Source organism: Colletotrichum spaethianum (genome assembly GCF_022836535.1).
Source record: "Colletotrichum spaethianum MAFF 239500 DNA, contig03, whole genome shotgun sequence".
Classification (NCBI taxonomy): domain Eukaryota; kingdom Fungi; phylum Ascomycota; class Sordariomycetes; order Glomerellales; family Glomerellaceae; genus Colletotrichum; species Colletotrichum spaethianum.
In genome coordinates, this window is record NW_026054773.1 from 1,221,174 (window position 1) to 1,242,431 (window position 21,258).

Below are 21,258 nucleotides of genomic sequence, written 5' to 3' on the forward strand. Positions count from 1 at the left end.
CGGCCAATGAACGAGCCTACGCTAAAGATGGTGCCAGGTTGTCCTACTGGTCCATTCCTATCTTCGTCAAGCACTGCTGTGTATATCGTGGCATCTGCGTGGATCAGCCATGCCCCAGATCTCACAACCATTCTGGGAGCCCGTCCGACAACAACCAACAGTGAGATCGACACTCAACCATCAATGCATTGAACCTTCGTCCTAGCTTACGCACGCAATTGGGTTTAAGCACGAATCAGATGTGTTATTTTGCAGGAGAACACGAATCGCAGACCATTTTCGCCACCAAAGGACCACGTCAGGAGTCATATTCGTCAGATAACCAGACTCATCACCTGCCCTCTCGCCTGGGTATCCCGACTTGAGCCAAAGACCTTCAAGACACCAGACCAACTCATGTTCTGATCGCTGAACCTTTTCTGGCCACCTGCCCAGGGTGATGTGACCTGGCAATTGACCAACAATGATGGTTGGCATCAGACGACAGGCGACAGGCGACAAACAACAGACGACGGCCAGACACCACCAGCCTTACCCGATCTCGTTATCTCATACAATCCAAGTTATTGCTGTGGCCAGGATGCCTTCCACAAATCGTCAGCCCGTAGGGTCTGGAGATCCATTGGCTCCAGTCCAGAACGATATGTGACGACTTTACTGAGTTGTCAGAACTCTGTCGGGGTCGTTTCCCATCCAATCCCGACACAACTTTGGGTCGACCAACAGATATCTCTCCCAAATTTAGACCCCGGCCTCCCGAATTCGTATTCAAAGAAGCCCTTCCTGCACGGCTCGCTTCGGCAATAACACGACCCCCGTCCCACGCGTGACGTCCGATCTTCCGGATTCCAGGCCCCTGCCGTCAGCTCGAGGCCAGGCGGACGGTCAGCAATCAAATGCAGTAAGCACCGCGGCTCTCGATCTCACACTCTTCCTCATTCTCCCGCCCTCGCCCGCATCTCTCCTCGAACATGTAAGCACATTACAGACCAACTACAGACTGGACCATCCAATTTCTGACAGCGAATTGGTGCTGACCAACCTTGCCGTCTCAAAAGCTGACAACCCTCTCGCCCATGTTCTATACTGTTCCAATGATATCACCCGCCAAGGCCTCGTCGCACAAACGTCGGTTTAAGCATTAACCGTTCCCGAGAAATTCTTCAGCAAAGTACATCATTCCCCGATAACCGAGTCATGAATCTAGGAACTCCTCCCCAATCTGGGTCCTCTTCGCCCCTCTCGCCCGAGAAGTAGCGTAGATCCCGCTTTCCACCCCCCCCCCCCCCCCCCCCCCCCCCCCCCCCCCCCCCCCCCCCGGCAGCCGCGCCTGGTTTTGCTCTCGCCCTACCCTTCACACACCGCACCTTGCTTAGCTGCCAGGATAGTCATGTTCCCAAGTATGCCCACCCCACCGTACCTACGCTGTAGATTACGTGCCACGCCCGGGCAGAGCGCCTCGTCCATTCTCCAAGGCGACGTCGCGTTGGAAATAGAGCCAACGGAGATATGCATTGATGCCAAACCAAACGGCCCGTTTCTCCACGTGGAGAGAGAAGATTCGAGGCCGTTCAACACGTTCACCGAGTCAGTGCACCCGCCCCGGCTTGCTGCTCTCGTGGTAATCAGGCTACCATGAGTAGAGGGCGCGTCTTGAGTCTCCCAAGCGGCAGGCTAAAGCAGCCTCGAACACATGTCGAAGACCAGGCAGAAGGAAAATGAGGCGTTTTATGATGTAGGGAGTAGGGGCGTCGACGCCCGACGTTCTATATCGGGCTTCAAACACACCGTCCGTGTCACTATTTCCGAATCTCCTGGGACTAAGATCCTCTAGCCCATTGCCGCAGTACCTAAGATGGTTCGCCTTGGATCACCAAGATTACGTTTGGACAAGGCCTGGCAAGCGACTAACAATAGCACCAACAAGTTTCCACGGGACGCTAGGCACACCGACCCCAAAGTCCCAGCGTCCCGACACATACTACCGGTACACACACCTCGATCCTCTATGAGCCCGGGCGGACGAACACAATGGAGCAGACCGACAGTTCTCACATCTCAAGACAAACCTCACCGCAACGCTCACGGTAGAATCTTACCTCATCTCACCTAATCTCTCCCCCCTTCACCGACACCTCACCGCTCCGTCACCAACATCATCGACCAATGTGTTGCATCCCATCCTGCCGTACCTGTTCCCGTGATACCAACCCACGTGTGCAGCACACCCACTCTTGCCGTCATCAATCACCGCCCTCCAGAACGAGCACCCCTGTCTCGCTACCACCCACCACCCCAATCCAGCCTCCCGCAGCTGTTTTCTGCAGAGCACATCCCTCCATCCTTCGTCCGTCTTGGAAGCAAAACTTGGAAGCCCGAGAATGCGCATGTACCGGGCTTTGTACAATGGGAAATCTTACGAGCGAGCCAAATCCTCCCGGGCTTACTGATGTACATTCGCCGCCGCCCGTCCAGGACCCTCACCCAGGGAACCACAGAGTCCGGAACCGAAAAAAGCGCCAACGACGCACCGTCGATGCGACCAATCTAATCAATCTCTCCTGTACCCGTACCGATCGACAGATCCACTGCCCGTCTTCATTGGGGCGATCCAGCCCAACCCAGCAACTCGAGGCGTTTTCCAGCCCCCCCTTCCCGACCTATTCCACTGATCCGAGGAAACATCACCGATCAAAAAAAAGGTCGACAAAATCACGTACGCATACGTGCCAATCCCACAGCCCACTCCCCTCCCGACGACGTGATGGATCGAAACACACGCCTCGCATGCAGGGTCATGACTCTCTCCGTGCCCAAAACGCGGCCCAGCAACCAACAAGAGTAAACAAAATCGGGACATGGCTTTTTATCAATCACTTAGAAATCCCCCATGCCTAACCAGATCCCGCATTCGCCAAAGGACAAGAAGAAGAAGAAAAAAAAAAGAGCGACACGTCGTCAAATCAAGGAAACCCGGCGCACCATCCCGACACCCTCGCTTACCGAGGGAGATGCGCGAAAGAGGTGCAAGAACGGCAAATGATGGGAATACGGAGGGCACCACATGTCTGGCCCCCCCCCCCCCCCCCCCCCCCCCCGCGGCCCAGCACGCTTTCAGACGACACACACACCACACCTCTTCTGCATTGGGAAGACGGCAGAAAAAGGAATGGAATGGTAACGATGATGGGATCGCATGCCAAATCGGTCGCGTTACATGGTTCTTCCCAGCACCCCATTGGACAGCTACTTGTCCAGACAGCACCATCCTTCCCCCCCAGGCGAGGATAAGACACGGAACCACACAATCGAGCAACACGCTGCAAAAGCTCCCCCTCCTCCTCTCCCCTGCGAATCGATCGACCGAACCTCCGACTTCTTGATTGGGCCTGGTCCCCGTCCCCTTGCTCTCTCTCTCTCTCTCTCCTTCCCCTCCCCCCCACCCACCACCGCCGTACCGCATCCCGTATCTCGGAGTGGGCTCCGATCCCCACCCCGGGTCTTTTCCACCCTTCGAGCAAAACCACACACGCGCGCACTCACTCGCCCCGCGCGCGCACGCAACGATCTGCGTGGGTTTTCGTCTCTGCGCCTGGCGCTGCACTGCACTCGCACTCTCTCAAACGCACCTGCGCGGATTCCATAATCCACACCCACCAGAATGCCTGCCCAGCCCGCCCGCCGCCCACCACCCACCTCCACCACCACACGCACACAAAATCTCACGATGGGTCGATGGGCAGAAATTCCGAACCAGGGGAGACGGTTGCTCAGGCCTCAAAAAAAGAGCCGCGCGACTCGTGCGGCTTCTCATTCAGACGACGTTTGCCGGCGTCTAGACGCTCTCACAGAGTTACACAGAAATTCCGTCCCATTCCCTCCCGTCTTTCCTCCTTCCCGATCCTACTCTCTCACTCCCTGGAGCCTTTCCTCCATCTACAATGTGAGTCATGATGCGAACCATCAAAAGAAACCAACCAAAGCCATATGATGCCATGCAGAAAGGCAAGCCACACCGCTCCTAGTTTACCTCGTGTCCATGCGGGATATCTCATCAGCTGCCCCAAAATATGGTAAGCGGTCCCTTGCCCCTCATGGAAGGGGGTAAAAACAACAACAACAACAACAAACCCAAAGACATGCCACCCGAGCGAGATACTTCCATGCAAAATCAATGTAAACCAGCCGCAGAATTCAAAAAAAAATAAAAACCGAAAAAACAATGCCGTGCAAAAACGCCCAATGCCCGTGATGCGAGTCGCCGAATTCAAACGCCGAGTCGTGACCCCGTCAGATGCTGTCGATCCTTCCTTGCGCCTTGCAGATGCACTTATCGTTCTGTAGCTGAGCGTCGGCCCGGCAGGCCGACGTTTGCCGACAAAGGTCGGCGGGCTGGTGCTGAATGTCTTGGGCGCATCCAAGGTGCATCGCCCCGATAAGATACCGATCAGGAGCTATGCAGTGCCCTGAACCCGGTTGCTATCAAACTCCGAGAGCTGTCCTTCGCGTCCGCCGGCCCGCTCCAGTAGAACAAACCCTGGTGAAGATGTCAGCAATGGTACCACTCCATGTACATCACCGAGCACGTACCCCCAAGCTCTTTTGTTTGCAGAATGCCGCCTTCATCTTCACGGTGTCGGGGTTGTCGTAGGTGATGAAGCCGCCGTCCGCCCCGACGCACTGAGCCGCGATGGATTTCTTGTCCACCGCTTCCTTCGTCCCGCGACGGGGGAGCTGGTTGTACTCAAAAGTGCCGTTGCTCCCGCCCGCTCCCTTGAACTTCTGACCTGGTCCAGTGGCGTGCAGGAAGCTGCGGCCGTATAGGGGGATGCCGAGAAGGATCTTTTGCGAAGGAAAGCCTTGCGAAACCAGATATTGTACCCCTGATGCACCCGAAGTCTCGTCCTTGCTCATCGCGTACAGTTGCGCGTGGTGGCCGCTCCTGTGCGTCCATGTGCCGGCAAAATCGTAGGCCATTAGGTTAAGATAGTCTAGATAGTCGGCTGTCCGTCGAAGGTCAATGTACTGCAAGACTGCTCTCACGGCGGGAAGCGCAGCGGTGAGGAGGTAGTGGCTGTCCGGCATATGGAGGCGAATCGCAGCAAGAAGGGCAAGGAAATGGTGACCCTGTTCGGGGTCGCAAGGATACTCCCACATGACTGGTTCGGAGACGTCAGCTACTCGTCCGCTACTGCAAGCTGGCAAACTTACTGTCGATGCCGTCAAGGCCCGACGCATCCACGAGACCCCTCGCGGACCTGGCAAAGTTGTCTCTGTACAGCGTGTTCGCGGCCACTGAGGGAAAGACGGCGCTCGAATTGCCGCCGCCGATGGATAAGATGACCTGCAAGTGCGGGTGTTTCTGCTTCAAATGCATGAGGGATCCCAGGCCGCCTTGAACACCATCAACTGGCGCGCGGGCATCGGCCCACTCGTCGCTCAGCTAAACCAACACGGGATCAGCCAAGGAACTTGATATTTCGGTTTCAAAGACTCACAAAAACACCACCGTCGGGCGAAATGTTTGCAAAGGCGTAGTATACATGGTTGATGCACCCATAGTTCATGGCGGCGGGCGTGTCGCCCTGGTATATCCGTTCGTTGGGGAAGTAGACGGCGTTGGTGTACATGACGTTGGAGATGCTAGTTGTTCTGCGCGACTTGCGCGACGACGACGATGACGAGGAGCTCATCCTGACTCTGGTTGCCATGGGGTAGACGTGAGAAGAGATATCAAAGCAAAACGGCAGAAAAGAGGAGCAACCCGGAACGTCAGCGTGGAGAAGGGAAAGGTGGTAAGGACAGTCAGTATATGAAGGGAAGGACTTGGACCCAAGGCTGCATGTTTGAGCAATGAGCCGTTCGGTCAGGCAGCAAGCGCGAACCTCTGTGGCTCCAGCAGCGTGGAGGATGGTCTATATAATTAGCTAGACACGGCAGCGCGGGACTGACAAGGAGATGCTACGGTGAGCGAACGCGGGAGGGTAAAGTAGTATAAGGCCTTGTCCGAGGCGGTGGGGACAACGGGTATCAAAATTACAACAGGACCCAGGATGCTCTGAAGCCATGATGCATGACATAATTGGGTTGGGGGTGGAAGATGGATCATGGGGGTGCGAGGACGGTACTTTGATGCAGTCTGCGCTTGCAGGGGGTGACGGATGGTGGTGAGACTTTTGTCAAATCGTATATCAGTGATCCGAACGCGCGACAAGTCCCAAGGTACCGGCAAGGAGAGGGACTGAGGTAAGGATGCCGGAAGAGAGGCGATGAGGGTTGCAGAGCAAAATTGCAAGGTATCGTGGTTGGGCGCGGTCACCTTACTGCGTTACTATGGCGCCGCTGCTTTGACTAGTCTGCTCGTCTTGACTCTCTTGTCCGTGAGTTATTAGCCCGGCGCGAGTCTGTTCTCGCACTTTGAACCCGGCCGTCGGCCACGGCCACAAGAACCTCCGCTTGGCGGCAGTCGACGATCAGGGTTGCAGGGAACAGGAGTCATCCCTGCGCACCGCACCGCTACTTCCTCTCCTCCACCCCCCCTCCTCTTTTGTTTGTCCACTTCTTCTGCATCTCCCAGCTGCCTTCTCCACGCTCGCCCGGCCGTGCATGCAGGTCTCAACTACGAGGCATCTAGGGAGTTGTGCGGCGCTCCAAAAGTACTGGCTGCCGCCGCCCGTTTCTGTACCTCCTGTGCTGCTGTTCTTAGACATGGTGGTAAATAGCCGCATTCCTTCCGTGCCTGCTCTTGTCCGGCCAATGCAAACATGGCTTTTGGACCCGCGGCAGCGGAGACGGCTATCATGGCCCTACGGTGTTTTGCAGAGGCAGGTCCAGCACATACAGTGCTCGGTTTTCTAGCGATCATTTGCCGGTCAAAACTGTCCAGCGCAAGATAGACGTGTTTGCTCGGCGACCATCTAGACAGACAGACGACCCTTCATCTAGGCGGTTCTTCCATTTTGGACACGGCAGCGCTGGAGATATTTCATCCTTGACGTCGGGGCGGTCTGCCGTAAGTACCAAAGTCTCAAAAGTTGACACGAGGCACTCACGGCCAATTCCTAGACGAAATTTGCCGGGCTCGAGACATGTTTCCTCGCAGATCCGGTTTTTACCTCGACACGTGCTGGTCTCAGCCACAAGGCGAACCTGAGAACCGTTGACAAGCAGGATACTACAAGCGGTCTTCGGGACCGGTCGAACTGGGTCCATGCCGGGACCAGGGAGCTAAAGTGCATGGAGAATTTCAAGACCAGCGGAGAAGTCGCCATTCCGGGTCCGGTCGTCCCAGGTTAGCACCAACCCGGCGTGGGAAAAGCAAGCATGTATGAAGAATCCACGAGGCGTTCCCAGGTTAAACGAGACGACGCGCTGCGAGACGGTGAACCCGGCCTGGTGCACCAACTTTAAAGCAACATGTCGTCTCCCTGCGCGAAGCTGTGTGCTGTCCCGCCTTGCCTTGGCTGGTGTCTCCCATCCATTCCTAACCTCGTGGGATTGGTCTCAGCTGCTGCACTGTCACTTGCCGGTTCAAACTGGACTGGACGCCGAGTTGGCCGGAATTTTGAGTTGCGCAGTTACGGACAGTGTTCATCACACTGACGTGCAAAGAGTGGACCAACTGGCGAATTGATATGCACTGAAACCCTTGGGCGGTACGGCGGTGTCTGGTGCTCTGGGGTGGGGAGATCCCAGCTCATGCGCCGGGAAACCGGGGTGAGCCAGTGAATCACACACGGACACGCATGGAGAATCGACTCCAGGCGGTGAAGTTCAGCGCGAAGCAAGCCGGCCTGGGCAGAGAGCATCGCTTTTAGAGCAAAATCGATACACCAGCGACAGGGCCACGAGAGAGGGCCGTCTTGGTCGGCCATCTGGACAGTGCCGTGTGCTTGAGACCCAATGACAGGGGAGCGCGAGTCGAGGGGGGCACGAAGCAGCTGCTTGGCTGCGTGAGTGGCCCCGCCAAACGATGGAAACAGCCGAGAGAGTCGATGGGTTGAGGTGGAGGACAGGTGCAGACGACTGCATGCCACGCTGGCAGCACATGACCGTACATTGAAAGCGGCCCTTAGTTCTGGGAGAAATCCGACGATTTGGAAGCATGAGGTCATTAAGCAAGGAGGGGTCGAGTTGGGTATCGACAGGGAGGAGGCAACCGCATGGTGTGATGGACTTGATGCCTCTTCTGGAGGGCACATTGTTGTCTTGTTTGCTCATTGACGGCACAGATGCAAGCCAATCACCGGCGCAGCGTGACTCGTCGAGGAGCGCATGTCCTTGGAGACTGGCTGTGCCTCCGGTCTCGCCGAGGCCGGTTCGGTCGCATCGGTCGACGAGACATACATGATATATATCCATGGATTGCCGCACTCACTAAGGGAGGTCAATCAACTTTGTCGAATGTTGAGGCATCGTTAATCCGTGATGTGGCTCCGTGATGCATCCGTGTGCATCCCGCATGCGCGTGCGGCACCCTGGCGTTCCCTGTGGTCTACGCATACGAAGGCATGCGGGCAGGCTCCGTATGTAAGTCAGTCGCAGTAGTCGAGTTCCATCCATTGGGTGCGAAAGGCTGCTAGGCCAGCGGTAGGCACCCCGGCAAGCTCACTTTCAGTCAATGTCAACAAGCATCGCCATGCATCGTGGTGACTCTTCGCTCGTCCGTGTTTGAGTGGTGCATGCCATGAGGTCAACGCAAGGGATCCAACGGCATGAGTTCGGGCGTGGCTTGCGCCGACCGCGGCCTACGTTGCTCGTTCAGGCAGTAGGAGGAGGCAGGGGCTTGGGAGAAACACGCTAGAACAGCCATAACGTTGGAGGGGGAGATGAGGGGAGAAATTTGCGGAGAAATTGGTGATAGACAGGAAAGCCGTTGTGATTCATGTTTAATGAGAGGCCCGAGACGGGCAAAAAGAAAGGTTGTCGTTGAGTTTGGGACTCGCTGGTGTAAACAACAGAATCCAGCGTCAACCGGCGTTGTCGACGGCCGAGAAGTACGGGGTCATTTCCTCCCGTTCCAGCGGCAGGAGCTTTACGAGGCGTGACTCAGACAGATGCAGGGGCGCCGGGTTGGACGTTCGCTCTGGAGGGAAGGTAATTCGGGAGAGGTGTTACGGAATGTCTTGTCATCATGTCGTGTACCTCGATCTTTCCAAAGGGGGAGAGGGAAGGAAATTGGTTGATCAGTGATGGCTGCGTCGGCCAATGATTGATTTTGCCCGGAGGAAAAGAAAGCGACGAAGAGAGAACGGCAGTGCGTCGCGAGAAAGAAAGAGAGAGAGAGAGAGAGAGAGAGAGAGAGAGAGAGAGACACACTGTGTAGAGTGTAGAGAGTTAGAGAGTGGAACAGAGGAGCAAACGGACGGAGAAAAGACCCCTCCTTGGCTTTGGTTCCCCCCACCGAAGGAGGGGTTGAAGAAGCCGACGACGGGGTCCACGCCTAACGCCAATGCCAATGCAAGAGAAGAAAAAATGGAAGGAATGAAAACTGAGCAGGAAAGCGCAAGTCATTCTGCAGTCCGGGCGAGCTAAGTGAGGATGGGTCCATTGAACCCTGGGAAGGAACCTGCAAAAGAACGTGGGTCTTTCCTGGCCACGCTCGAATGCTCCTCCTCCTTCTTCTTCTCCTCCTCCTCGTCCTCTTTCCGGACACGCCCTCCCTCCACGTCGACCCGACCCCCACATTCTTCACCTCTGATTCTGCCATGCTCGAGAGAGCTCACAGATGACCTCTCCTTCTTTTACGCCGAATCACCTTACCTGTTGATTGTCAGAAGAGCCGCAAGCCAGAGACCAGCCAACCTGGGAAAGGACCAGATGTTCTAGGCTGCATTCATCCCACTGGCAATGGACCAGCCTAGAGTACGGGAAGGGTCTTTTTCCAGGGACACAAACAAGCCCCTCTGGCCTCCGGTATGCGGGCGAATGCTTTGCCCTTGACGAGCATCTGGATCCAGCCATTATCGATCGGATGTGCCCTTGCCGTGCTCTCTTGCCTTAACACAACTACTTGCATCAATGGTTCACAACGTCCGCCAGAATGGAATCTCAGCACCTTGAATGAAACCTACTCAGGTAGATACCACCATACGAGTGTTTCTCGGTTCCCAAGAATGCTCCTTACTCGACCAACCCATATGCGTTACCTTCCGCCGTCTCCCTCACACACCTAGCAGGGGGGCACCCATCAAAGAGCTCTCTCCAGATCGAGTGAGGAGGGACACGGCATGCCCATGCCTCAAAGTCGCACATGTCAGACGGCCATGGCAGATTACAGTCCTCCAGAGTCCACGGCTGACTTCCTTACAGCCGACTACCTTTGCGAACCAACAGAGACTTGACCGAGCTACAACTGTGGCCGAACTACATTTTGCTCGGCTGGGCCGCATGTTGTGGGGCTCATCCCCAGCCTTCACACGCTCGTTGCAACCGCCGACCAGCAGCCAGTCAAGTGGGAGCACCAGTTGCCTGTAGATAGCCGCTGCAGCATGAAGGATTCAAGTGAGCCCGCTCATGATACTGTGGCCAGTCTGCCAACTCTGCTCTCTCAGCTTCCTACTAATTTGACGACTCTGGACTCATTCTTGGCCATCAATCGGATCCCAATGCCGAATGCATCTCGACAACATAGACAGCCACCAAAGCAGGTTAATGATTCAGTATACTTGGCGCTTACCAACTGATTGCTGGTGAGCACTCTAACGATATTTGGTCCAAACTGGGATATCCATGCTCATTCCCCGCTGGCCAGCTCTGAGAAGAAGGACGTGGGTCTCGGAGATACCCCGAACCATGTCTGGATCCCACATCAACACTCCAATCGTCCAGCAACCCGCTGCCGCCATTGAGGCCGTCGATGATCCTAGTGATGACAGCGAGTTCGACCCCGAAGAATTGGATGCGAACTCCATCTCGTCATATTCACTGAACTCCAGCCTCTACGCTCACGAGAACAGTAATGGCTGCAGCTTCCACCGATATCGCCATGGCCGGTATCCGATGCCGAATGACCAGACGGAGCAAAACCGAGAGGATATGAAGCACGCCATGCTTGTCGACCTGACGGTCAGTCTATCCCTATCGTGCAGCTTCTGCCGTGCCTACGTAACCGATACTGATAATACTTCAGGATGGAGAACTTTTCTATTCGCCCATTGGTGACAATCCCCAGAGGATACTAGATATAGGAACAGGGACTGGTGAGCAGCCTTGGAGTCAAGGTTTCTATTACTCGTGCTGACACCAGAGGTTAGGGATTTGGGCATACGGAGGTCAGCTCAGCTCAAGCAGCCCGTTACTGCCAGGAAATCATGCTAACTCAGCAACGAAGTGGCCGATCCTTTTCCCGGCGCCTCCGTCGTCGGCACCGACCTCTCTCCCATGCAACCAAACGCGGTGCCTCCAAACCTCAGGTTCTATATTGATGACGCTGAAGATGACGACTGGCTGCTTGGGGACGGCTATGGTTTTGTTTATTTACGCTCCGTTGCTCCTGTTCTTAGGAGGCTAGATCGTGTTCTCGACAGGACATACGAGTAGGTCTGCTCCATCCTCGATCTCCCACTATTCTCGGGCTTATCAGCGGTTTCGGGCACATGAAGTCAGATGTGTGGATCGAGTTTCAGGAGCTTCACGGTCAGGTCCACTGCGACGATGGCACAATGCCCGAGAAAGAAGGATTAGAGAAGTTCTACAAGCTCACCGTGGATGCTTTCGGGGGCCTCGGTATGCACTTCCATCACGCACGAGACCTGGGCCATTACCTTGGAGTGGCCGGTTTCAAAAACGTACGCTGCAGAATCTTCAAAATCCCGATTGGCCATTGGCCCAATGACGACAAGATGCGCTCAGTAGGCATGTTCATGGCATCAGCTGTCGCAGACGCCATTCCTGCGTTTGTTGGAAAGCCATTCGAGGCACACGGCATCTCAGCACAGGACGGCAAGGCCTGGCAGACATTGGCAATGCAGGCTCTTGCGGATAACAGCAAGCACCGCTACTTCAATTTCTATTTTTGGTACGCACAGAAACCATGAACCCGCTGGAGCCAGGCGATTGCAATGAAACGGGAAGAGAGGACAGGACCAGGCAACCCAGGGATTGGCCTCGTCTGTTGATCAACAATCGTAAGGGGTCTGGCAGAAATCAACAATGTGCGTCATCATCACCATCCGCGCAATACCATGACAGTTACCCTAGATCTGTTATCAAAAGATCTTCTATGAGGGCTGTATCGCTCGGCCACTTCGCAGATTGAAGCAGTTACGTGCGATCTTATCACCATGGCGAGGAATGCGGATGTCTGAAGGCGAGGTCTTCAGAGCATTGTGGAGGGGTTGATAACAGATCCACATCACTGCTTGCGTTGGGAGCTAACCCTGCGTATGATGTATGAGTTATTGCACCTTGCGGAAAGAAATCCATGACCGCGGTGCCGAGTCTGCAGAGCATGAGTTACTGATTTACCAACGCACATACCCACGAGTCGTTAAAGAAGTGGAAAGTTGAGAGACTGCAGGCGTCAAGGGGTATGGATCACGCATGGCAGGCCTGGCTCCACAACAGGTTCAAGCCGAGCGCAAGCCGGGTGTGCTGGAGTTGTTGATCAACGTAGTCAATGGGCAAGTGGCTTAAACCGAAAGACGCGGTTGGTCTGACATCTTGTTTCCGTCTAATTTACTTCAAATCCTGACTTTGTTTTTACAGCAACCAGACAGCTGACGATGCTCATCTCTACCATTCCATAAAGCCATAGCCATCAAGGCCTCGTTGCGTCCAAATTCCCTTCACTCCATTCCCTGGGCATTCCGGAACCACTAAGCCTTCCAGGCATCAACTTGAATTTCACCAAGATAGGTAGACCGATCATTAGAGCATTCTGGGTTAAACGCTCCAGAACGCATGTGTTTTGAACCGGAACCAAACATATAATCTGGCCAATGGTTTCCAGAGGGACCTATGGTAGCCAAGTCTACCCCCTCCTCAATCCGCCCCATGTTCTGTTTCGTAACAAAGGAGGTCTGGATCTCCCATCTCTCAGTCGCATCACAGATTTGAGCCAACAAGCCCAACCAACCCGCCTTTCTCGTTGTGACAGACACCCGTCCGGTGCAGGTTGGTCGTCGAAAAGCGGAGCCTGCCCCCTGCTTTCATTCACTCTCCTGCCAATTCCTGCGCTCGCTTCGGACAGCTACCAATCGAGTGCTTGTGCCCGTTGGAGCATTGCCTGACGTTGCTGCATCGCGGCCCCTCAATGCAGGAAAATGGAGTTCGTCTGAGGGATACAGAACTGACAGAAGGGACATCGTTCCTCAGGCCATCTCCAACTCTCCCATTCTCCCATTCTCCCCGAGGGTTTGCTTTTCTGCAGTGGTTGTGAATTTTGATGCCATCATCAGCTGCTGTTTTCCAGCCACTGTGAATTTACGACAGCAACACCCCCCCAAGAGACTATCCTTTGATCGGTGCATTGGGCTTGCCAAGCGCTAGCTGCTCCACGGCGTGCATTAGTGGTGAGAATAGCCTTCATGGTGTCTGACTCGGGACTGGGATTCCCCCGGCTCGTCCTCGCTGACCAGCATTCGACAAAAGACCTAGGACCTTTGACGGTAATCTGGAGCTATGTCTAGCAACGGCACTCTAGCTGCTCAACACCCTACCGGAGCCATTGAGGCGGCCGCAGGGCCCATCGACGACGGCGAATTCGACCCTGCAGACTGGGACGTGTCATCTGTCGATTCGGCGTCGCTGTCCTCTAGCGTTTACTCTCACGAGTACGAGAATGGACGTCGCTATCACAGCTACCGCCATGGCCGATACCCTCTGCCAAACGATGACCAAGAGCAGGGTAGAGAGAACATGAAGCACGTCATGAACCTCGAATTAACCGTCAGTCCCTCAATGCGCTACGTGCGTGGCCGTACCCACACGATCTGGATTAACGTTGCGATGATGTAGGATGGAAAGCTGTTCTACGCGCCAATCGGGGATAACCCCCAGAAAATCATCGATATTGGGACTGGCACTGGTGAGCAACATGTGAATGCGGGTTATAACACAGGAGCTGACTGGACTTACTAGGCATATGGGCAATCGAAGGTGGGTGAGCTGCACTTCTCCTCCTCCTTAACCGACATGCACTGAAGGATGGGCGCTAACTTTTAATGGAGTCGCCGACCTCCTCCCCGCCGCATCAGTGCTAGGCATTGACCTATCGCCAATTCAGCCGGGGTGGGTTCCGCCGAATGTCAAGTTCCTTGTGGACGATGCCGAAGACGACTGGCTGAACGGAGACAACTTTGATTTTGTCCACTTCCGCATGATGGGCATGGCCCTCAAGAGGCTCGACAAAGTGATTGGTAACTCGTACAAGTGCGTGCAGAAAACGGGAATCGCCCTACTTTGCTCCATCTCACATCTTGCGACTTTGACAGACACTTGAAGGCTGGCGGATGGATCGAGTTCCAGGAAATCCACGGCCAGGTCAACTGCGACGACGGTACTGTAGCAGAAGACGACCCAGTCAAACGCTTCTGGGAGCTGGGCAACGAGGCCTTTGGTCGCTTCGGCCTGCATTTCCATAACGCCCGGGATCTGGGGCCTCGTCTTGAGGCGGCCGGCTTCAAGAACATCCAGTGTGAGGTTAAGAAGGTTCCCATTGGAACCTGGCCCAAGGACAACACCTTGCGCCTCGTTGGCAATTACATGAAAGAGACCGCTGCCGGTATCGCTACGGCGTTCGTTGGTAAGCCGTTTGAGGCACTGGGTCTTTTGGAGGTGGAGAGGCAGGTGTGGCTGGCAACTGTCAAGAAAGCCCTAGAAGACAGAAGCAAGCATCGCTACTTCAACCAGTACTTCTGGTACGCCCAGAAGCCGGAAGACGCGCTCGAGAATGACGGTCCCGATGCAGGCTCTTCTGATGAGGAGGCAGCCTGAGGCTTTCGCCCGAAATTGGCAGTAAGAGATTGCTGGGGACACCAGCTGATTACCTACATCGTGGAGTAGAGAATTACTGGTAGAATAAATCACTGCGAGTTACTCGGACCGATAGTATTGGGGAAGTTCCTGCAAGCAGAAGTGCACGCTGCTTGAAGCATGTCGACCCGTTCATTTGGCGAGGTGTAATAGCGTAAATAAGCTGGACAAGAGGACTGTTTGACCTAACGCGGCGGATCGTTTGTCAACCCAGATAACCGAATTGGGAGTCAGCTCTCGGTCGTCAGATATCTTCCATCGCCTGCATAGCAAAATCCAAATCCGTGGTCCTGAATCTGCAGGACGAGTATTGTCAGCCTTGCCAACGCTCACATGCCCCCTAGGGATGCTGGTTGAGTGAAGGGGGAAAACGCTGACCTGCATCTGTGGACGGGCCTGGACCTCACAGCTGAACGTACCTTACCTTAGGTACATAGTAAACAAGCTGGACACCACTACAGCTCCGATTGCCTGAGTTAACGTGCTGACTAATTATTATGGGGCGAATGCTGAAGCTTCGAGCCGATCCAAGCTGCAATGCTTCAGCTTGAGTCTCGCAAATCATTTTTGGAAAGAATTCCAATCTGCACGTGAACCTTTGCAGCATTTTGATGATCAAACAAACATAACAGAAGAAAACCCAAACCGAAAACCGATAATTCACTTTGTATTCGCAACACTTCTCGCAGACCACCGAACAAGCGCAACGACCACGCGACTCCGAGATACCAAATCCCCAGCACGACTGGTCGCGACGACAACACCAGGCCAGAAAGATCGTCTTCACCCGCAAGCTCCTCCGGGGGCACCGAACGAAAATATGACAGCCGTCGCTTCCCGGCCAGAAACAGCCCAGATCCTCAATCACGCCCCGACGGCGACCTCCTTCTCCTTCACCCCATTCCTCCGCCAAACCTACCGCCACGAGCTCTCCTCCGATCGCCCGCAATGCAAGTCCTTCCTCGCAGGGCACTGCCCCCTGGGCGCCTCCTGCCCGGATCGCCACGCCTCCTCGACCTCGTCGAACCCGTCGGGCGGGCCCTCGCTCGTCTGTAAGCACTGGCTCCGCGGTCTCTGCAAAAAGGGCGAGTCGTGCGAGTTCCTGCACGAGTACAATCTGCGCAAGATGCCCGAGTGCAACTTCTTCATGCGCAACGGCTACTGCTCCAATGGCGAGGAGTGCCTGTACCTGCACATCGACCCGCAGTCCAAGCTGCCGCCCTGCCCGCACTACGACAAGGGCTTCTGCCCGCTGGGCCCGCGCTGCAGCAAGAAGCACGTCAGGAGGAAGCTGTGCCCGTACTACCTGGTCGGTTTCTGCCCCGAGGGGCCGGGCTGCAAGTACGGCGCGCACCCGCGGTGGAGGACGGACCTGGAGAAGCCGAGCGCCAAGGTCGAGGGCGAGGACGAGGCCAAGAGGGACGCCGAGAAGGAGGAGGGAGAGATGTTCCAGCAGCAGCGCGAGCGGCGGGGGGATATGCATGATGACCGCGGGCACGGGGATCGGAGACACGGCGGTCGTGGAGGCAAGTGGCGCGATCGGGGTAACAGAAGGTTCCGCGGGCGCGGTCACTGAGGCGGGCGTTTGGAAAGCGGCGATGGGAGCATCTTTGGTTTTATAAAGATGTCTGTTCAGCTGGGCACTTGGACCGGGAGAAGCGCGCCCGGCGCCAAGGATGGCCGGAAAAGAGCTGGTGAAGTACAGCCGTATGGGCGGACTCAGGGCCGTTGCATGCTGAATGATACGAATCTCATGATCACCACAACCCCTAAACGGATTGATGCCGTGTGACGATAGAAATACTTTGTCCCCTCGAGGGCCACTTCAACTCACCCGGTTTCTGGGCCGAAAGCAGTCTCGAAACGTCTCATCCTCGCTCATCTGCATCTCAAATCTGTTGTCACGCCGGTCTGTCATGAGCAGAGATGGTGTGCCAAGAACCCCAAACATCAATGCATCCCAACCGACTATTTAGGCTAGGGGCACTTAAACGGAGTTTGTTTCCGTAAAGATAAAAGTCATTAGGATCCACAGTCCCGTGTTATGCGACGTAGAATTCATGGCTTGATTTACTATGCAGCAGCACGCTTGGAAAGCTTGGAGAAGGGCTAGGTTCATTCCGTAAGGGGGCTATACAACTTACTTGGGGTTGCCTCAGAACCTTTTCAAGGCAAAGGTATCAGGTCTTTGGCAAAGAAAATGTGTTACATCTAGCATCCAGGTAATTTCAAAGGCCTAGAAGTGATATTCTCTTAATTTAGATTACCAAAAGTCTACATTGCTGGAGAGCAATGCTCGCATTATGTCTGAAGTCGTTTCCATTCGCAAAGACAGCATGCCATCATGAGGAGCTGTAAGTGACTTCCAAGTGGAGAAGGAAGCTGGCGGCGTTCCAGCTTCCCCTCGATGTCGAAAGCATGCCGTGCCAAGGTGACCCGGCAATCTATGTCTGCGCATCGCCCTACAGTCGTATGCCCCCATGGCGCCCAACAGAAAGGAGACTGTAACACCTTTCGACGCTCAAATATTACTCTCAAGACCAGGTGAGTTCCCATGACTTTGACCACGCGCCTTCGGAAGTGAGAGACTTCAGATCAGTCACTTGAAGGGCGTGAGTAGCCGAGTCAAAGGACCAGTCTGTGCCATCGAGATCCTGTCCGTTGAGAGCTACCGCCGAGACACCACTCTGGATTCCCATAACCGTAAGGGTATCAAGAGGGTTCGAGTCTTTGAAATCGCCAGACGGAGTGGCCTTCAACGCGTTTGCAGAAGCGGAGAACTATCACGATGTCAAAATCAAGGTTCCATGGTCAGAGTCGATGTCAACGTACCTCTACAGTAAGCGTCGCTTCCTGCTCCAAGCTCTCGCCATCGTCCACGTAAAGACTGCCCGTGGCAGCGCCCTTACCATCGAGTGCGACCAATAGGCCCCAGGGGTTAGATCTGCTTTCCGACGTCGTCGAACCTGGCTCCTGCGTTGGAATAACGTAACCGCCACGGATATAAACCGGGATATGCCCGAGCGGAGCGTTGATGGTGACGTTCTGCCCTGATGATACACCCGTGATCGCAGACTGGTTGTACCAGTCATACCACACCGTGCCCTTGCCAACACCAGGGAAGACGCCATCGACGGTGCTAGCCCCTTGCTCAAGGCAAGGCGTAACCAGGACCGCCGGCCCGAGCAGAAACTGCCTATCTGCGGCAGCAAGCCACGGCTCGTCCGCAAACTCCCACGCCAGCGCCTTCATGACCGTGTCACCCAGCGTATGCGCCTTGTAAAACGCAGTGTACATGTACGGCAGCAGCGCGTACCGGATCGCCATCGCCGTCCGCGACGCGTCCGCCACGGCGCTCCACCGGTACGGCTCTTGCGGGATGGCCCCCAGCACGTTGTGGTTCCTGTAGAACGGGAAGAAGGCGCTGAGCTGCATCCACCGGGAGCAGAGCTCCATGTCGGTGTTGCCGTTGAACCCGCACGTGTCGACGCCGAACATTGGGATGCCAAAGATGCTGAAGCTGAGCGCCTGCGGGATCGAGAAGAACATGTACGCCCAGAGCGAGGCGTTGTCGCCGCCCCAGTGGCCGGCCCATTTCCCGGACCCGGCAAAGGTCGAGCGGCCGATGATGAAGGGGCGCTTCCCAGGGAAGACGAAAAGGAGGGCTTGGTAGGTTGCGTTGAGGATCTGGTGGCCAAATAGGTTGTGGAAGTCGTATTCCTGGGAGCCGCCGTGGTGGGTTGCGTTAGGTGACACGGCGTGCACGGCGAGGTCGCCTTGGATGTGGTCGATTACGTAGGGTGGGTGATTAACGTTGCGAACGCCTGGGGTTGGCGTGGTGCGCAGGTATGACGTTGTTGTGGAGGATGACGGGGTCGCGGCGGTGGTGGACTGCGCGGCAGCGAGGGACGAGGAGAGAGATGATACCGCGGCGGCTTCGGTGCCGTTCGTCCTGTTGAAGCCTTCCGGGTACTGGAGAACTTCGTTACCGGGCTCGCCGGGCAGCGAGAAAGGGGGGTGGGCGGGGTTGAGAGTGAGGTTGCCGCTGCCACAGCTGCCGACGCAAAAGGACGATACCTCGGACATGTCGATCCAGATGCCGTCGAACGCAACCTTTTGGAACCAAGTCACTAGTTCCGTCGTCCACCACTCAAAGGTTTTGCTTCCGTTGAAAACAGCACCAACCCAGTCAGGGAACACGGTGTAGCCGGGCCAGACCGCGCCAATGTAGAGGGATCCGTCAGGATTTAGCACAAAGGCGTCCGCATCGACTCCGCGGTCATATGTCGCGTAGGCGTCACTGGCGTTCTCTGGGTTAGGGGCGTAGATGGCGGAGTCGACGATGGGTACGAAATGCTGCCCGTTCTTGTGTAGGTTGCTAAGAACGCGAGCGGCATCCTCGTAACCCCATGAGTTTTGGTCATCCTCGAAGTCCCGATATTGGTTCATGTAGTCGATGTCCGCTAGTCATGGTTCAGCATTCGTCCTTCCAGATTGGAAAAATCCCAACTCACCCCAAAGCGTCTCTAGAGGAATCTTAAACTTGGCAAACTCGTCCGCAATCTCTTGCAGGTTGTCCCAGCTCGTGTAGCCCCATCTGCACTGATGGAAACCGAACGTCCAATACTGCTGCATCACGGGCAGCCCAACAGTGGTCTTCTGATAAGACTTCATCACGGCATCCGCGGTCGGACCGGCATAGAAGTACAAGTCAATGGTGCCGCCGAGGCCTCTCCAGGTGATATTGGATTCCCGCAGCAAGATCTCCTGTGCGTGAGCGTTGCGCATGAAGACGCCATGGGTGTACGATGTGTACTCTGCGTTCTTGTCGGTAGCATTTGCAACGTAGACGGTCTCCTTGGAATCGGCATCCACTTGGTAATAGCGCGTGTCGAGATAGACAGGATGGGAACCGTAGATGTTTCCATCAATCGGATCTCCTACATCAGCGGCATAAATGGTTCCTAGCAGAGTGAGACGAGACGAAATCCATCAGCTAGATATTTGCACTTACGGGTAAGGTTGTTGTTGAGCTTAAAGCCATGGATAACCTCGCCAAGTCCGTATAGGTTGTAGTTCTCGGGAAGCGGAGAAGCAATCTCGAAAAACTGATCTTCAAACACCAGCTTTGTCCCAGCAGTTGTGAACAAGACGTCACCTGTGCTCTTCCTCGAGACATTGAATCCAAATGTCGGCTCGTTCGCCCACTTGAACTCCAAGTCACCATCTGACCCCTCACCGTCTGCAGCGGGCTTCGGGACGAGCTCTTCAGGGAGGATGAACCAGGTGGAATTATCGGTGCCGATGTATCGCGGCAGAACCTGGACATGGAGGCGGTCCGTTGCCAGGTACTCGACAATGAGTGACAAAGCCTCGACATCGTTTCCATACAGATTGCAAGCTGAACCGGCAAGGTCAAGTTCGGCAGTGAATCCATGTGAAGTCGTCTGCACGTTTGAAGCAGTGTATCCCGGACAGACACTTTGGGGGTCAATTGCCTCGGGGTCCTTGACGTTAGGGATGAGAGGAGCTCCCTCATCTGCCGATGCGGGAACTGTGAACTGAGAGATGCTGCTGTCGATTGTGGTTGAGGCCAGGTACTGGCGTACAAGCGGTTGTCCCAGATCCGCGACTCTCGCCATCGTGCAGAGCGCCATGATGGCGACTGCCGACAGGAGAAGGGGTCCGCGTGTGACCATGCTTTGCTGCTTCTGTCCTTTCTCGAATGGTTGCTTTGCCGTTCGGCGAGAATACAGCATCCAGATACACTGCGAGAGGGCGATGAGTGCGGCAATCCACCAGATCGAGGTCGTCCAGAACGCCGTCGCATCATCCCCTCTTATACCCTTCCATCCTCCCCAATTGACCCAATCGTTTGGCGTCATCTTCGTCGGAGTAAGGTAGTATGATTGTAATAATCGAATTACCAACGAATACCTGCTTCGTTTCTCTTACTGGAAGAAAAAGCTCATCATCATTGTGAGGACGGGCGGCCGGACTGCGGTGTAGCTACGCTTCCCCGCACAGGCTAATGCAGACAGGGAGAGTAGTCCTGAGGGCAAAGACGGAGAATGGCTAAACTCTCCTCTGGGGATGAATTCGTCCTCTCCTCTGGGGTAAATTACTGTAGGCGGTAAGGCTAAGAATTTCTGCGAACTTTACGGCGAATGTGACTGATGCAAGCTATGAGAGCAAGGTGCTAACGCAAGGGAGGGTGGTGACGAAATGGCACAGAGGTTTGGGGGAATCGATGCGGAGTCTTGCGGAGTTTCGCAGCCGGCG

At 55.3% G+C, this 21,258-nt stretch overlaps 6 protein-coding genes across 6 annotated transcripts; 4 read left to right on the top strand and 2 right to left on the bottom strand.

Annotated features, from left to right (window-relative positions):
• Nucleotides 1-4,447: 4,447 nt before the first annotated feature.
• Nucleotides 4,448-5,711, bottom strand: ColSpa_01827 (endochitinase B1; the record flags this gene model as incomplete). The annotated part of the gene is made up of 4 exons (XM_049268039.1): nucleotides 4,448-4,537; nucleotides 4,591-5,159; nucleotides 5,212-5,443; nucleotides 5,499-5,711. The coding sequence occupies 4 exons, from the start codon at nucleotides 5,709-5,711 to the stop codon at nucleotides 4,448-4,450; spliced, it is 1,104 nt and encodes a 367-aa protein (XP_049123996.1).
• Nucleotides 5,712-10,794: 5,083 nt separating this feature from the next.
• ColSpa_01828 (secondary metabolism regulator laeA) lies at nucleotides 10,795-11,541 on the top strand (the record flags this gene model as incomplete). The annotated part of the gene is made up of 2 exons (XM_049268040.1): nucleotides 10,795-11,084; nucleotides 11,325-11,541. The coding sequence occupies 2 exons, from the start codon at nucleotides 10,795-10,797 to the stop codon at nucleotides 11,539-11,541; spliced, it is 507 nt and encodes a 168-aa protein (XP_049123997.1).
• Nucleotides 11,542-11,597: 56 nt separating this feature from the next.
• ColSpa_01829 (putative methyltransferase tdiE) lies at nucleotides 11,598-12,038 on the top strand (the record flags this gene model as incomplete). Its single annotated transcript, XM_049268041.1, has 1 exon — nucleotides 11,598-12,038. The coding sequence occupies one exon, from the start codon at nucleotides 11,598-11,600 to the stop codon at nucleotides 12,036-12,038; it is 441 nt and encodes a 146-aa protein (XP_049123998.1).
• A 1,585-nt stretch (nucleotides 12,039-13,623) lies between these two features.
• On the top strand, nucleotides 13,624-14,937 carry ColSpa_01830 (secondary metabolism regulator LAE1; the record flags this gene model as incomplete). Its single annotated transcript, XM_049268042.1, has 4 exons — nucleotides 13,624-13,911; nucleotides 13,960-14,029; nucleotides 14,148-14,353; nucleotides 14,554-14,937. 4 exons carry the CDS (start codon nucleotides 13,624-13,626, stop codon nucleotides 14,935-14,937), a joined length of 948 nt encoding a protein of 315 aa, XP_049123999.1.
• Nucleotides 14,938-15,796: 859 nt separating this feature from the next.
• On the top strand, nucleotides 15,797-16,552 carry ColSpa_01831 (mRNA 3'-end-processing protein YTH1; the record flags this gene model as incomplete). Its single annotated transcript, XM_049268043.1, has 1 exon — nucleotides 15,797-16,552. One exon carries the CDS (start codon nucleotides 15,797-15,799, stop codon nucleotides 16,550-16,552), a length of 756 nt encoding a protein of 251 aa, XP_049124000.1.
• Nucleotides 16,553-17,510: 958 nt separating this feature from the next.
• Nucleotides 17,511-20,861, bottom strand: ColSpa_01832 (alpha-glucosidase; the record flags this gene model as incomplete). The annotated part of the gene is made up of 4 exons (XM_049268044.1): nucleotides 17,511-17,756; nucleotides 17,809-19,439; nucleotides 19,491-19,940; nucleotides 19,991-20,861. The coding sequence occupies 4 exons, from the start codon at nucleotides 20,859-20,861 to the stop codon at nucleotides 17,511-17,513; spliced, it is 3,198 nt and encodes a 1,065-aa protein (XP_049124001.1).
• Between the last annotated feature and the right edge of the window lie 397 nt (nucleotides 20,862-21,258).